General features: G+C 45.2%; 1 protein-coding gene across 5 annotated transcripts in view; it reads right to left on the bottom strand.

The window, feature by feature from the left end:
* Window positions 1-1,096: 1,096 nt before the first annotated feature.
* The window catches only part of psmc3ip (PSMC3 interacting protein), a 59,336-nt gene continuing 43,187 nt past the window's right edge, over window positions 1,097-17,245 (bottom strand). For 3 of the 5 annotated variants that reach the window (XM_072487724.1, XM_072487725.1, XM_072487722.1), the window contains 5 exons: window positions 8,845-8,898; window positions 5,623-5,768; window positions 3,723-3,776; window positions 3,207-3,266; window positions 1,097-1,912 (listed from right to left, as the gene is read on the bottom strand). In XM_072487724.1, the coding sequence (XP_072343825.1) occupies window positions 1,856-1,912; window positions 3,207-3,266; window positions 3,723-3,776; window positions 5,623-5,768; window positions 8,845-8,898 (371 nt within the window). In that variant the 3' untranslated portion in view covers window positions 1,097-1,855. The remainder of the gene's footprint in view (window positions 1,913-3,206; window positions 3,267-3,722; window positions 3,777-5,622; window positions 5,769-8,844; window positions 8,899-17,245) is intronic. The other 2 variants (XM_072487726.1, XM_072487723.1) reach the window with 1 other exon arrangement.

The raw sequence follows: 17,245 nt of genomic DNA on the forward strand, positions 1-17,245 counted from the left end.
AGACCACCTATACCTTTGTCCAGATCATTTATGTATATCACAAACAACAGTGGTCCGAGCACGGATCTCTGTGGAACACCACTAGTCACCTTTCTCCATTTTGAGACACTCCCTTCCACCACTACTCTCTGTCTCCTGTTGCCCAGCCAGTTCTTTATCCATCTAGCTAGTACACCCTGAACCCCATACGACTTCACTTTTTCCATCAACCTGCCATGGGAAACTTTATCAAACGCCTTACTGAAGTCCATGTATATGACATCTACAGCCCTTCCCTCATCAATTAACTTTGTCACTTCCTCAAAGAATTGAAGATGCATGGAAACACAACCACCTGCAAGTTTTCCTCAAGATGACACACCATCTAGAACTATTTCACCGTTCCTTCAGCCATTGAGTCAAAATGCTGGAACTCCCTTCGCTAACAGCTCAATGGCTCACTGACCCCATGTGTATGACTGTGTTCAAGAAGGTGGCTCATCACCGCCTTTTCAAGGGTAAATAGGGATGGACAATAAATCCTTGCCTAGCTCACAATGCCATCCAGTGAAAGGTTTTCTTTAAAAGCCTCAATTTTTAAATTCTCATCCTAGTTTTCAAATTTCATCATAGCACCCAGAATCCCAACAATGCAGAAAGAGGCCATTCGGCCCATTGAGTCTGCACCGGCTCTCTGAAAGGGCACCATACCTAAGCCCACTCCTCTGCACTATCCCCATAACCCACCTAACCTACACATCCCTGGACACTAAGGGGTAATTTATTATGGCCTATCCTGCACATCTGGGACTGTGGGGGGAAACTGGAGCTCCCGGAGGCAATCCAGGCAAACTTCATATAGTCATCCAAGGCCAGAATTGAACCTGGGTCCCTGGCGCTGTGAAGCAGCAGTGTTAACCACTGTGACACCGTACCATGTATTAACTTTCCCCCTATTTGCAATTCCCTCCAGTCCCACAACCCTCCAAGATCTTGTACCAGGACTCCGGGTTTTCTTTATGAAATGAGGGAACCCTTATTACAGCTTTGGGAACATCAGGATATGCCGGGTTTTTAGAGATGTCTATTTACAATTTTTAATGAAAGAACAACAGCATCACATTGCAATATTTTAATCTGAAAAATAACACATTTACAATACTGTAGTTTCAGTTCATCCACCACTGAAGTCCATACCAGCTCATGAAAAAACAAATCTTTGAGCCAAAAACATAGCTTAACCATAAGAGTCGATGAAAGATAATATTGACACATTGGGTCTGTACTCGATGTATTGATTATTCATTGATAGCTGAGCTGCAGGGAGAGATGAGCAAGGTCAGTTCAGCATCCAAGCTAGGAAATTCCTGAGTTTAGATTCAGAGTAATCCTCCATGGATTTCAGACAGCAATAGATCTGATGCACTGGAGAGCTCCACAAACTGGATGCCATTGCAATGCATCAGGGCCTCGCAGAGTCAACCAAAACAGAAGTCTGCAGCACTGCAGAGAGGAACCGCAAAAGCACAATTAAAATAATTGAAGGGTGATGTTGGAATTTTGAACAGGGAAGGGCAGCATCTAGCTAACTTTTTGTTGAAATCACAAATATAATCATATCAGCTCAATGTGAAGTAATGCTTCTTAAGTGATCAGATGCAGAAGATGAGAACACAGTAACCTTGAGAATTAAACAAATTTCACAGTGACATTTGCATCAAGCTGCAGGATCTGGTAACATCCAGCAACCAGAGGATCCACAAATTCCTAGATACAGCATGTCAACAAGTCTTAAAACATTTTCTGTTGGGTAAAAGCACCTGGAGATAGCTATTAATATTTACATAAAATCTCTTAGGACCTTCATTCCCAATCTTCAGAAGTCTGGTACAGTGACCATGTGATCTTCATCTGTTTCTATACCAATCTCCTCCTGAATTAATAAACCAATGGAGATATTATTGAAATAGGCTCCAAAAGAGATTGTTAGAGCATGTTGTACACCATCAACACATTGTACCAGGTTGCCTACCAAACACTGGAAGCCATCACCAAGCTATTGAGAAATCCTCACCGGTAGTGTCCTGCTTGTCTAATGTGGAAAGTATTTATCATCCATTTGCCTTAGTGGAGAGCAGAGGCACTGGTCTCACACCTGCCCTCCGATAACACCGCCTGGTAGTTGTGCTAGGCTTCAATTTTATTAGTTATTTAAAAGTTATTTATTTGCCTTCAGTTCAGTGGAGGATCTGGCAGGACAACCTCTGATGTACATCCCAGACTAACTCACCGCCAACTGCTTGATCCAGGACTTTGTTTGAGTGGCTTTACCAGAATTACATAATGGCAGCTATCTTTGGACTAGAAGCAGGAAAGGCCATTCAGATCCTCGATCAGTTGGATCATGACTGATTTGAACCTTCACTCCAAATGCCTTACCCAAAAAATAAAATGATCGATTTTAGTCTTCATGCCTCCAATTAACCCCCAGCATCTACTGCCTTTTAGGGGAGAGTTTTCCAGATATCCACAACCTTTTGTGTGAAAATGTATTTCCTGATTCTCCTTCTAAGCGGCCTCATTCTAGTTCAGCCTGATTGATGGAAACGGTCCTCAATTTTAACCATCCAAGGGAATAATTTGACTTTGATGATCATTAGTTGCAGAAATCCAGGATGGATGGCCAAAGGCTAGACTGGGATTTGACAATCTGCTGCTGCAGGTGTTGCTCGTGTACGGTAGCAGTGGTTAGCACTGTTGCTTCACAACGCCAAAGACCCGGGTTCAATTCCGGCTTAGACCACTGTCTGTATGGAGTCTGCACGTTCTCCCTGTGTCTGCGTGGGTTTTTTCCGGATACTCCGGTTTCCTCCCACAAGTCCTGAAAGACGTGCTGTTGGGTAATTTGGACATTCTGAAGTCTCCTTCTGTGTACCCGAACAGGCGCCGGAATGTGGCGACTAGGGGATTTTCACAGTAACTTCATTGCAGTGTTAATGTAAGCCTACTTGTGGCACTAACAAAGATTATTAATATGTAAGAAAATAACTTGTTCAAGTAAATGCATGTTCATCTAGAATATCCAGTGACATAGTCAAAATAAGCATGGCTCCCTGTTGTTCACTAATAGTCCCACTGCCAAACACTCGTTGCAGAGTCCTAACTTCTATTAAACACAGCCAAACTTGATCCAGTTGAAAGTGACTAGAATTGTTTTTTAAACTTACAAAAAACTGCTTCCTGCTCTTGGGGTACCCTTCCAGAACTGCATCAGTCAAATCAACAGCCTGCACAGAATATGACAAAATGTTAAAATTCTACAAATGGTTGAAATTCTACAAATTACACAATGTGTAGAAATATCAGATTTCTTTGAGACTTGGTTCTGAAACCAAATTAAATGTTGTCAAGTTCTTCATATTTGATCATTAAAATCATGGACTTCTTTTAGTGGCGACTGGATGTCCACCACCGAAAGCAGTAGATACTCAAACTGGTCTCATAGCTGCAGTAAGATCAATAGTACACTTGAGCGACCGGAGCCAAGCTCAATAATCCCCATTCCAAATCACACCTCTAATAATTCCCGTCCAATAACAGCCCCTTACTCCCACATAATCCGCCCCCCTCCCCTGCTCGCCAATTGACTCAAATGCCCAGTTTTCTAATTTGTATTCAGTATGAGTTACTGACCCACCTCAGCCTCAGCAACCCAAGATTATACTAGATTTTAAAACACTCACCATTCTCTTTCTTTTCCGCCATTCTTTCACAAGTAGCTTCCGTTCATTATAAACCTAGTTAGTTCAAAGTGAAAAAAGAAAATTAAAGGATTGTGTCTCTACTGAGCATCTGATATCTCAAAAGATTTCTGTTCACTTAAAATCTACAATTTCTTCACCATCTCCCTTCCAGCCACGGGGCACTGACTATCTGTTCAAGTTCTCCAATCTGTTTAGAACGATACTAAAAGCAACAGATAAACTTGATCAAACTTGTCCAATGAAAATGTGTGAATGGCTTACTCCTCCTCCACAGCATACACCTATTCCAACCGACCCAAACACAGTCTCCATCTCTTCCAGTGACCAGGAAATCCTGTGCTCGAGGAATCCATCTTAGGGACCTGATATTTCATCATCTATTTATATCACTTGGTGATATCATAAAAACCCAGGTCTTCTCCACCAACACCATCATCGACTTGAAGCTTACTGTTGGATTATCTAACTACTTGCTTGACGTCAAGCTCTGGATGAATCAAGTTTTACTCGTCCTTTGACTCGTACCATTCTTGCATGTATCTGCCATTGCATATTCGGCTATACCTGGCACTGTGTAGCCACTATGCTATCGGTTCATATCTGATCGGTTATTACCAGCTCCCACTCCTACCTTTTAAATTCAAATCCTCATCAGCACTTTTATTACCCCAAGAATCCATTTCATGTGCTCTTTCCCAGCTTCAAATGGAGACGATGGTGTAGTGTTAATGTAAATGGACGAGTAATTCAGATGCCTAAACTGTACTCTGGGGATACAGGTTCAAATCCTGCCACAGCACAATTTGATTAATAAAATTGAATTCTAGTTTCAGTAACGTTGACCATGATACGATCAATCATAAACGGCCATCATTTTATGAATACACATTAGGGAAGGAAACCTGCCAACCATTCCTCGTCTGAATTGCAAGTGACTTCAGACCCACAGCAATGTGATAAACTCTTAACTGTCCTCTGAAATAGCCAAGCGAGACGCTCAGTTCAAGAGAAATTAGGGATGGCCTTTCCAGCGATACCCACATCTCATGAAAGAATAAATAAAATAGTCCAAATCCTCCACCATGCACCATCAGCTCTATTTTCATACATTATACAGGTTCCTTCTTACCAATTTCAAGCATTTTGATGTCCTTTTACAGACCAGTTTGGTTCCCACACAGTAGGTGAGATCGGCTTTGGAGAGGGTATGCTGATTAAGGTCACGTTGAAAAAGTCTTTCGTTATTATGGGTTTAGAGAGTTGAGTCTTTTTACTCTAGCAAAGCATAGACTTGGAGAAATTTCATTGGAGGATTTAAAATATTCAAGGATTATACTGTGCCCATGTGGTTGGCTATTTAAGTTAGACAGGGTAAGATTAATTAGGAGACACTTGTATGAAGTTACACAAGTTTTAACCATTGAGATTCTTTTTACTGCAATAGTAGTCCAGCTTGTGCAGCTTGGTGTGAATGCTGAACATGAATTAGGATGAGCTGATGCCACATGTCTAAAAGGCAGGTGAGTCGATGGCAGCCCCAGAACCAGTTACATTAAAAAATGAAAAGCTTCCACGATGGTGCTTTCTAAACACATTGTGCTTAATGTGCATAAAGCGAGGTTTAATAGCTTCAATCTGTAATTATCAAATATACAAAAATACAGCACAGGTTCTGTGCTTTCTGCTGGCCCCAATCACTTACACTGTTTTACAATCTGGTGTATGTACCAGGAAGTTTTGGTGCATGTTGCTGATGGCAAGACTGGCATAAATTATCAATTATCTTGTTTGATGAAATTCTGGGCCAAACATTTAGCAAGATACATAGATTAATTAAATGAACTGGAGCTGTAGCAATCCTGCTGAATAATGGATTCACCTTCTCTTTATCCTCTGGGGCAACATGGTTGGTTGCAGACTTGATTTTCTTCAGTCTCTCTTGGTGTGATGCACATTCCTGGTTTAACGTGGCGATTTCCAAAGACATTTCTTCAGTTGTCATTGAATTATTCAGCTCTTTAAGTTCTAATTCAGATACAACTGGAGTTAGTATCTGTTCTGGTATCACAAGCACAGCACAGGTTAGATGCAGATACCATGTCCACCAGCCCTACTTTACAAAACAATTAACAACCCAGCTTCCTCATCAGCAAGGGGTCCATAAAAATGTCTTGCTAAATTGGCTGCTACGTTCCCAAAATTGACTACAATTCAGAAGTGCTTAGACGACTGTGAACACGCTTCCTCCACCCTTTCAGACAGTGCATTCCAGATCCTAACTACTCCTTCAACTCCTCCTGCAGGTACCATGCCCAAAGAGGGCACTGGTGACCATGGCTTCGATTGGATTGGCCCATGGTAATTCTGGGAAAAGTACTGCAGTGGTTTGCCTTCTCCAGGAAACTCTCCTGCTCTTTACCACCTGCTGTCAGGCAAATTGGAAGGATGTACAGGCTGATAATCAATCTGTTTTGCCATTTTATGCACAGACGTTCCGTAGCGATCAAGTTTTGGAGTGGAACTTTAACCCGGGATTTATGGCCCAGAGATAGGACACTACACACTGCACCACAAGTCTTCTTTCCCGATCACTCTTGTATAAAAAAAGGATTTTCCTCATGTCGTCTTCGGTACTTTTGTCGAAGACCTTAAAATTATGTCTTTGGTTTTTGATCTTTCCTGCACGGGGAACAGTTTCACAGAATTGTTACAGCGCAGGAGGCAACTCAGCCCAACGTGGCTGCACTAGCTCTCAAAAAGAACAGTGAGAGCAGAGGGACTGCAAACAGCACATGGATGGAAGGTGAGAACTCAGTCAGAGAGGTGAGGAACAGCGAGAACAGAGGGGCTACAAAGAATGCAAAGAGGGAACGGAGAGCTCAATCTGAGCAACAAGAAACACAGAGCAGTGGGGTTACAAAGGGCACAGAGAGATGGTGAAAACTCAGTACAAGTAGAGGGGGCAGTTTCTGGTCAGAGCGGATTCAGAAAGAAAAAGTGGAAGGAAATTAGCCAGCAGAACGTCAAAAATAGTGAACTACAAATTACTCCCAGTGCCACGTATGGGTTCAGCAATAGGAGGATAAAGCAGATGAATGCATGGATAGCAGGCTTGTGCAGGAAGGAGGGCATTAGATTCTTGGGACAATGTGGCCAGCTCTGGGGAGATGGGGCCTACATGGGCCCAATGGATTGTACCTAAACAGCTGGGATTGAGTTCATTGTGCGGGGTTTGCTATTGGGGAGGGTTCAAATTAACATAGCTGGGGAACGTGAACCAGGAGAAGGTGTTAAATGAAACTGGTGAGTTACAGGTGCAGAATGCCACACAGAAATATGACGCTGTGTTTAAAACAGAAACATGGCTCACAGAAGGGCAGGATTGGGTGTTAAATAGTCATGGATACAAAGTGTCCAGGAAAGAAAGAAAAATGGGAGAGGTGGTGGTATTAATTAAGGAGACCTTTGCTGTGCTGGAGAAAGAGGACAATCGAGGAGAGTCAAGGTCAGAACCTCTCTGGCTAGAGCCAAGGAACAAAAAAAATAAACACGGGGAGAACGTGAATACTCCACACAATCAGTCACCCAAGGCTGGAATTGAACCCGGGTTCCTGGCATGTGAGGCAGCAGTGCTAACCACTGTGCCGCCCTACAGGCCAGTCAGCCTAACTTCATTGGTGGGGAAACTATCGGAAGTAAATCTGAGAGACAGAATTAATCTGCATTTGGAGAGGCAGCGATTAATCAAGAACAGTCAGCATGGTTTTGTTAATGGGAGGTCATGTCTGACCAACTTGATTTAAAGAGGTAGATGAGGGAAATACATTTGACATAGTCTACTTGGACTTTATCAAGGCTTTTGATAAGGTCCCAAATGGAAGACTGATTGTGAAGCTAAGAGCTCATAAGATCCAAGGAAATTTGGATCCAGAATTGGCTGAGTGGCAGGAAGCAGGGGGTGATGGTCGAGGGGTGTTTTTCTGACTGGAAGCCTGTGCACAGTGGGGTCCCACAGGGGCCGTGTTAGGACCCTTGCTGTTTGTGGTTTATATAAATTATTTTATGGATGCAACTAGTAGAGTTGACGAGGAAAGCCAGTGGATGTGATACATTTGGACTTTCAGAAGGCTTCTGACAAAGTCCCGCAGAAGGGATTAAAGTATAAAATTAAAGTGCATGGGATTGTGGCAGTGCATTGAGATGGATAGAAAACTGGTTGACAGACAGGAAACAACGAATAGGAATTAACAGGTCTTTTTCAAATTGCAGTGACCGGTGGGGTAGCGCAGGCATCGGTGCTGGGACCCCAGCTATTCACAATATACTGTCTGTCTGTTAGTTACAGCAGAGGACGCCATTCGGCCCATCGTGTCAGCACCTCTCCCAAAAGAGCAACCAAGCTAATCCCATTCCCCATCCCCATCTCCAGAGTCCTCTAAATTCATCGCTTTCAAATATATGTCGAGCTCTCTTTGGAAACCTCCAATGTAATCCACCTCCATCATTCTCCCAAGCAGCGCATTCCAAACCCCAACAACTCTGAGTAAAGAAGTTTCTCCTCATCTCACTCCGAGCTCTCTTGCTGGCCATCTTGAAATTGTGACCCCTAGTCACTGACATACCAAGTAGTGGAAACAGAATATCCTTCTTTACCCTGTCAAAATTGTCTAGAATTTTGAACACCTCAATACGGTCACCACAATCTGTAATGATTTAAATGAGGGAACAAAATGTAATATCTCCAAATTTGCTGATGGCACTAAGTTGGGTGTGAGTGTGAGCTGTGAGGAGGATACAGAGATCCTTCAGTGTGATTTGGACAAGTTGAGTGAGTGGGCAAATGAATGGCAGATGCTGTATAATTTGGATAATTAAAGGTTATCCACTTTGGTAGAATCGGGAATGCAGATTATTATCTGAATGACCATAAATTAGGAGGGGAATGTGCAACGAGACCTGGGTGTCCTTGTGCACCAGTCGCTGAAGGTAAGCATGCAGGTGCAGCCGGCGGTAAAGAAGGCAAATGGTATGTTGGCCTTCATTGCGAGAGGATTCGAGTACAGGTGAAGGGATGTCTTACTGCAATTATACAGGGCCTCACCTGGAATATTGCCTGCAGTTTTGATCTCTTTATCTGAGGAAGGATGTTCTTGCTCTAGAGGGAATGAAGAGAAGGTTTACCAGACTGATTCCTGGGATGGTGGGGCTGACGTGTGAGGAGAGATTGAATCGGTTAGGATTGTATTCGCTGGAGTTTAGAAGATTGAGGGGGGATCTCATAGAAACCTATAAAATTCGAACAGGACTAGACAGGGTAGATGCAGGAAGGATGTTCCCGATGGTGGGTGTGTCTAGAACCAGGGGTCACAGTCTGAGAATATGGGGTAGACCATTTAGGACAGAGATGAGGAGAAATTTCTTCACCCAGAAGAGAGTGGTCGGCCTGTGGGATTTGTTACAACAGGAACAGTAAGAATTCTCCCAACACCTGACTCACCTGAGGAAGGAGCTGCACTCCGAAAGCTAGTGGTTTCAAATAAACCTGTTGGGACATTAACCTGACGTCTTACTGTGCCCACTCCAGTCCAACGTTGGCATCTCCACATTATTACAACAGGAAGTAATTGAGGCAAAAATATTGTATGTTTACAAGAAGCAGTTAGATATAGCACTTGAGGCGAAGGGAATCAAAGGATCTGGTGGGAAACAGGATTAGGCTATTGAGTTGGATGGTCAGCCATGATCATAACAAATGGTGGAGCAGCTCGAAGGGCCGAATGACTTCTTCCTGCTCCTATTTTCTATGTTTTGATTTAGGTATGAATGGAATCAGTAAGTTTGCAGATGATACAAAAATTGGTGAGATGGTAAATAGTGAGCCATGGATTTTAGGAGGATATAGACGGGATGGTCAGATGGGCTAGTCAGCGGCAAATGGAATTCAATCCGAATAAGTGTGAGGTGATGCACTTGGGCAGGGCAAACAAGGCGAGGGAATACACGATAAACAGCAGGACCCTGGGAAGCACTGAGGATCAGAGGGACCTTGGTGTGCATGTACACCCGTCCCTTAAGGTAGCAGAGCAGGTAGATACAGTAGTTAAGGTGGCAAATGATATATTTATTGTTGTTATTTACAGCACATGTAGCCATCTGGGATGGCCACTTCCAGAATACAAAATGGACATTTGCAAAGATTACAGGGAAAAATGGACAATGTTAAGAAAGCAAGCATAAGACCATAAGACATAGGAGCGGAAGTAAGGCCATTCGGCCCATTGAGTCCACTCCACCATTCAATCATGGCTGATTTCAACTCCATTTACCCGCTCTCTCTCCATAGCCCTTAATTCCTCGAGAAATCAAGAATTTATCAACTTCTTTCTTAAAGACACTCAACGTCCCGGCCTCCACCGCCCTCTGTGGCAGTGCACAGAGCACAAGCAGGCACAGAGCCTGTCTGCATATTGGAGCCATAGCTCCCAGACAAGACTGAAACTGTAGGTCTATTAGCCTATGGATGGCCCACCTCCGGGAACAAAGGGAGATACTTCAGTAACCGATCTGGCTCCAGACCTCGTGGCGCCAGTTCCCCAAACCGAAAGCAGAAAACAAAGCCAGGCCAACGGCCACCTAGGACACGCCCAGCCATCAGGGCACCCGCCCCTTTATTGGTCAGGATCAATACGTGATCAAGAAACGGCCCAATTGATTGGGGCCAAGTTCAAGGCCCGCCCAAAAGCGCGCGAAGCCCCCTTCAGGTATAAGAAGAAGCCCCAAGACAGAATCGCTCTCTTGGACCCGGCTCTCACAGCAGAGAGACCCGTCCACCAGTTGTACCAGAAGCAAGTAAGTCCAAGGTCAACACTCGCTACCAGACGGACGTCCTTCGCTGTTTTCCCTTCACCACTTCGAACCCAACAGCCTCAGAACCGAACAACGGCCATTGTTCCTCTGACTGAGTGGGGGCCCGAAGCAAAGTAGAGGCTTTAGCAGTAGTGATAGTTTAGTCTGTAGTATTTTGTGCATGAGTAGATATTACTGTGTGTGTAAATAAATAGTATTGACTTTGAACTAACTAACTGGTGTATTGGCTCTTTGATCAGTATTCGGTTTTGAACCTTGTGGCGGTATCGATTAAGGAAGGCGACCATATTGACCGCCATATTCAGAACCAACCAAACAGAGCAACACACAGGAAGCCATTTGGCCCATCGTGTCGGCACCGGTTCCCAAAAGAGGAACCTAACTGGAAAAGATATAGTTCGAGTACATTAGATGGGTCGTTTTTTGTACAATGTGTGCAGGAGGGTTTCCTGGCACAATATGTTGACAGGCCAACAAGAGGAGAGGCCACATTGGATTTGGTTTTTGGGTAATGAACCAGGCCAGGTGTTGGATTTGGAGGTAGGAGAGCACTTTGGGGACAGTTACCACAATTCGGTGACGTTTACGTTAGTGATGGAAAGGGATAAGTATACCCCGCAGGGCAAGAGTTATAGCTGGGGGAAGGGCAATTATGATGCCATTAGACATGACTTGGGGGGGATAGGTTGGAGAAGTAGGCTGCAAGTGTTGGGCACATTGGATATGTGGAGCTTGTTTATGGAACAGCTACTACGTGTTCTTGATAAGTACGTACCGGTCAGGCAGGGAGGAAGGCGTCGAGCGAGGGAACCGTGGTTTACCAAAGAAGTGGAATCTCTTGTTAAGAGGAAGAAGGAGGCCTCTGTGAAGAGTAGGAGTGAAGTTTCAGTTGGGGCGCTTGATAGTTACAAGGTAGCGAGGAAGGATCTAAAGAGAGAGCCAAGACGAGCAAGGAGGGGACATGAGAAGTATTTGGCAGGTAGGATCAAGGAAAACCCAAAAGCTTTCTATAGGTAGGTCAGGAATAAAAGAATGACTAGGGTAAGAGTAGAACCAGTCAAGGACAGGGATGGGAAGTTGTGTGTGGAGTCTGAAGAGACAGGCGAGATACTAAATGAATATTTTTCGTCAGTATTCACTCAGGAAAAAGATAATGTTGTGGAGGAGAATGCTGAGACCCAGGCTATTAGAATAGATGGCATTGAGGTACGTAGGGAAGAGGTGTTGGCAAATATGGACAGGCTGAAAATAGATAAGTCCCCGGGGCTTGATGGGATTTATCCTAGGATTCTCTGGGAAGCCAGGGAAGAGATTGCTGGGCCTTTGGCTTTGATTTTTGTCATCATTGGCTACAGGAATAGTGCCAGAGGACTGGAGGATAGCAAATGTGGTCCCTTTGTTCAAGAAGGGGAGTAGAGACAACCCCGGCAACTATAGACCGGTGAGCCTCACGTCTGTTGTGGGTAAAGTCTTGGAGGGGATTATAAGAGACGAGATTTATAATCATCTAGATAGGAATAATATGATTAGGGATAGTCAGCATGGCTTTGTGAAGGGTAGGTCATGCCTCACAAACCTTATCGAGTTCTTTGAGAAGGTGACTGAACAGGTAGACGAGGGTAGAGCAGTTGATGTGGTGTATATGGATTTCAGTAAAGCGTTTGATAAGGTTCCCCACGGTAGGCTATTGCAGAAAATACGGAGGCTGGGGATTGAGGGTGATTTAGAGATGTGGATCAGAAATTGGCTAGCTGAAAGAAGACAGAGGGTGGTGGTTGATGGGAAATGTTCAGAATGGAGTTCAGTTACAAGTGGCGTACCACAAGGATCTGTTCTGGGGCCGTTGCTGTTTGTCATTTTTATCAATGACCTAGAGGAGGGCGCAGAAGGGTGGGTGAGTAAATTTGCAGATGACACTAAAGTCGGTGGTGTTGTCGATAGTGCGGAAGGATGTAGCAGGTTACAGAGGGACATAGATAAGCTGCAGAGCTGGGCTGAGAGGTGGCAAATGGAGTTTAATGTAGAGAAGTGTGAGCCTTGCCTTTACAGGAGCAGCCCTTTGGATTTCAGCGGCAGCGGTGCGCAGGGGCCCTCTGGGAGGTGAGTAGCGACTTTAAAACCACTTACCTTTACAGGAGCAGCCCTTTGGATTTCGGCGGCAGCGGTGCGCAGGGGCCTTCTGGGAGGTGAGTACTTACTTTAAAAAGCCTTACCTGGTCCCGTGTCTGTTCTTCTTTTCTGTTTTATTTGTTTTTATATAAGGTGGGAACCGGAAGTTCGACCCGCGGACCTCTGGGAAGTCCCCCCCCCCCGCCCAACCAATAAATTCTGGTGGAGAGGAAACCCGAGACACTACACGTGTAGTGTCTCCCACCCGCCCTCCTCCTCTAACCTAATAATAAGACCCATTGGTGTAAGGCAAGTGCCATATTATATTATTATTATATTATTAGCATTGTGCAGGTCAAGGTTCGGAGGTGGAGGAGCAGTCTCTGTCAGCGAGAGAACCTGAGAACATCTAAGACACTCAGAAGGTAAGTAAGTGATTTTTACTTATTTTTACTTTTATACCTTTTTTCAAATTGTGTGTGTCGGGGGGAAACTGAAGTGACATCACAGAAAAGCTGTGGCCAGAGTGGCTGGTTGGGATTCTACCCTAAATTTAAAAAAAATTTGAGTATTTGGTAACTAATTAAACATAATAACTTAATTATAATTTAGAGGGATATCTAAGCCAGAGATCGGAGAGTATTATAGTTAGCTATCGCATTTCTATTAGAAATCTAGTGCTAGGAAACAGATAGTTGACAGTAACTTTGAAATTTTTATGAAAATAGTTTTTAAAAAAAGACAAATTTTAATTTTAATTAATTGACGCAACGTCAGTTAGAGGGGTGCTGTGCTCGGACTGTGAGATGTGGCAGGTCCGGGAGGCTTCCAGCGTCCCGGATGGCTTCATCTGCAGAAAGTGCACCCAACTGGAGCTCCTCACAGACCGCATGGTTCGGTTGGAGCAGCAATTGGATGCACTTAGGAGCATGCAGGTGGCGGAAAGCGTCATAGATCGCAGTTATGTAAATGTGGTCACACCCAAGGTGCAGGCAGAGAAATGGGTGACCACCAGAAAGGGCAGGCAGTCAGTGCAGGAATCCCCTGTGGTTGTCCCCCTCTCGAAAGTATCCCTTTGGATACTGTCGGGGGGGGATAGCCTATCAGGGGAAAACAGCAGCAGCCAGAGCAGTGGCACCACGGCTGGCTCTGATGTTCAGAAGGGAGGGTCAAAGCGCAGAAGAGCAATAGTAATAGGGGACTCTATAGTCAGGGGCACAGATAGGCGCTTCTGTGGACGTGGAAGAGACTCCAGGATGGTATGTTGCCTCCCTGGTGCCAGGGTCCAGGATGTCTCTGAACGGGTAGAGGGAATCCTGAAGGGGGAGGGCAAACAGGCAGAGGTCGTTGTACATATTGGTACTAACGACATAGGCAGGAAGGGGCATGAGGTCCTGCAGCAGGAGTTCAGGGAGCTAGGCAGAAAGTTAAAAGACAGGACCTCGAGGGTTGTAATCTCGGGATTACTCCCTGTGCCACGTGCCAGTGAGGCTAGAAATAGGAAGATAGAGCAGATAAACACGTGGCTAAACAGCTGGTGTAGGAGGGAGGGTTTCCATTATCTGGACCACTGGGAGCTCTTCCGGGGCAGGTGTGACCTGTATAAGAAGGACGGGTTGCATCTAAACCGGAGAGGCATAAATATCCTGGCCGCGAGGTTTGCTAGTGTCACACGGGAGGGTTTAAACTAGTATGGCAGGGGGGTGGGCACGGGAGCAATAGGTCAGAAGGTGAGAGCATTGAGGGAGGACTAGGGACAGTGTGGCTCTGAGGCAGAGCAGACGGGGAGAAGTTGCTGAACACAGCGGGTCTGGTGGCCTGAAGTGCATATGTTTTAATGCAAGGAGCATTACGGGTAAGGCAGATGAACTTAGAGCTTGGATTAGTACTTGGAACTATGATGTTGTTGCCATTACAGAGACCTGGTTGAGGGAAGGGCAGGATTGGCAGCTAAACGTTCCAGGATTTAGATGTTTCAGGCGGGATAGAGGGGAATGTAAAAGGGGAGGCGGAGTTGCGCTACTTGTTCGGGAGAATATCACAGCTGTACTGCGAGAGGACACCTCAGAGGGCAGTGAGGCTATATGGGTAGAGATCAGGAATAAGAAGGGTGCAGTCACAATGTTGGGGGTATACTACAGGCCTCCCAACAGCCAGCGGGAGATAGAGGAGCAGATAGGTAGACAGATTTTGGAAAAGAGTAAAAACAACAGGGTTGTGGTGATGGGAGACTTCAACTTCCCCAATATTGACTGGGACTCACTTAGTGCCAGGGGCTTAGACGGGGCGGAGTTTGTAAGGAGCATCCAGGAGGGCTTCTTAAAACAATATGTAGACAGTCCAACTAGGGAAGGGGCGGTACTGGACCTGGTATTGGGGAATGAGCCCGGCCAGATGGTAGATGTTTCAGTAGGGGAGCATTTCGGTAACAGTGACCACAATTCAGTAAGTTTTAAAGTACTGGTGGACAAGGATAAGAGTGGTCCGAGGATGAATGTGCTAAATTGGGGGAAGGCTAATTATAACAATATTAGGCGGGAACTGAAGAACATAGATTGGGGGCGGATGTTTGAGGGCAAATCAACATCTGACATGTGGGAGGCTTTCAAGTGGCAGTTGAAAGGAATACAGGACCGGCATGTTCCTGTGAGGAAGAAAGATAAATACGGCAATTTTCGGGAACCTTGGATGACGAGTGATATTGTAGGCCTCGTCAAAAAGAAAAAGGAGGCATTTGTCAGGGCTAAAAGGCTGGGAACAGACGAAGCCTGCGTGGAATATAAGGAAAGTAGGAAGGAACTTAAGCAAGGAGTCAGGAGGGCTAGAAGGGGTCACGAAAAGTCATTGGCAAATAGGGTTAAGGAAAATCCCAAGGCTTTTTACACGGACATAAAAAGCAAGAGGGTAGCCAGGGAAAGGGTTGGCCCACTGAAGGATAGGCAAGGGAATCTATGTGTGGAGCCAGAGGAAATGGGCGAGGTACGACATGAATACTTTGCATCAGTATTCACCAAAGAGAAGGAATTGGTAGATGTTGAGTCTGGAGAAGGGGGTGTAGATAGCCTGGGTCACATTGTGAGCCAAAAAGACGAAGTGTTGGGTGTCTTAAAAAATATTAAGGTAGATAAGTCCCCAGGGCCTGATGGGATCTACCCCAGAATACTGAAGGAGGCTGGAGAGGAAATTGCTGAGGCCTTGACAGAAATCTTTGGATCCTCGCTGTCTTCAGGGGATATCCCGGAGGACTGGAGAATAGCCAATGTTGTTCCTCTGTTTAAGAAGGGTAGCAAGGATAATCCTGGGAACTACAGGCCGGTGAGCCTTACTTCAGTGGTAGGGAAATTACTGGAGAGAATTCTTCGAGACAGGATCTACTCCCATTTGGAAGCAAATGGACGTATTAGTGAGAGGCAGCATGGTTTTGTGAAGGGGAGGTCGTGTCTCACTAACTTGATAGAGTTTTTCGAGGAGGTCACCAAGATGATTGATGCAGGTAGGGCAGTAGATGTTGTCTATATGGACTTCAGTAAGACCTTTGACAAGGTCCCTCATGGTAGACTAGTACAAAAGGTGAAGTCACACAGGATCAGGGGTGAGCTGGCAAGGTGGATACAGAACTGGCTAGGCCATAGAAGGCAGAGAGTAGCAATGGAGGGATGATTTTCTAATTGGAGGGCTGTGACCAGTGGTGTTCCACAGGGGTCAGTGCTGGGACCTTTGCTCTTTGTAGTATATATAAATGATTTGGAGGAAAATGTAACTGGTCTGATTAGTAAGTTTGCAGACGACACAAAGGTTGGTGGAATTGCGGATAGCGATGAGGACTGTCGGAGGATACAGCAGGATTTAGATTGTCTGGAGACTTGGGCGGAGAGATGGCAGATGGAGTTTAATCCGGACAAATGTGAGGTAATGCATTTTGGAAGGTCTAATGCAGGTAGGGAATATACAGTGAATGGTAGAACCCTCAAGAGTATTGAAAGTCAAAGAGATCTAGGAGTACAGGTCCACAGGTCATTGAAAGGGGCAACACAGGTGGAGAAGGTAGTCAAGAAGGCATACGGCATGCTTGCCTTCATTGGCCGGGGCATTGAGTATAAGAATTGGCAAGTCATGTTGCAGCTGTATAGAACCTTAGTTAGGCCACACTTGGAGTATAGTGTTCAATTCTGGTCGCCACACTACCAGAAGGATGTGGAGGCTTTAGAGAGGGTGCAGAAGAGATTTACCAGAATGTTGCCTGGTATGGAGGGCATTAGCTATGAGGAGCGGTTGAATAAACTCGGTTTGCTCTCACTGGAACGAAGGTGGTTGAGGGGAGACCTGATAGAGGTATACAAAATTATGAGGGGCATAGACAGAGTGGATAGTCAGAGGCTTTTCCCCAGGGTAGAGGGGTCAATTACTAGGGGGCATAGGTTTAAGGTGAGAGGGGCAAGGTTTAGAGTAGATGTACGAGGCAAGTTTTTTTACACAGAGGGTAGTGGGTGCCTGGAACTCGCTACCGGAGGAGGTAGTGGAAGCAG

This window comes from Scyliorhinus torazame, chromosome 21, assembly GCF_047496885.1.
Source record: "Scyliorhinus torazame isolate Kashiwa2021f chromosome 21, sScyTor2.1, whole genome shotgun sequence".
Classification (NCBI taxonomy): domain Eukaryota; kingdom Metazoa; phylum Chordata; class Chondrichthyes; order Carcharhiniformes; family Scyliorhinidae; genus Scyliorhinus; species Scyliorhinus torazame.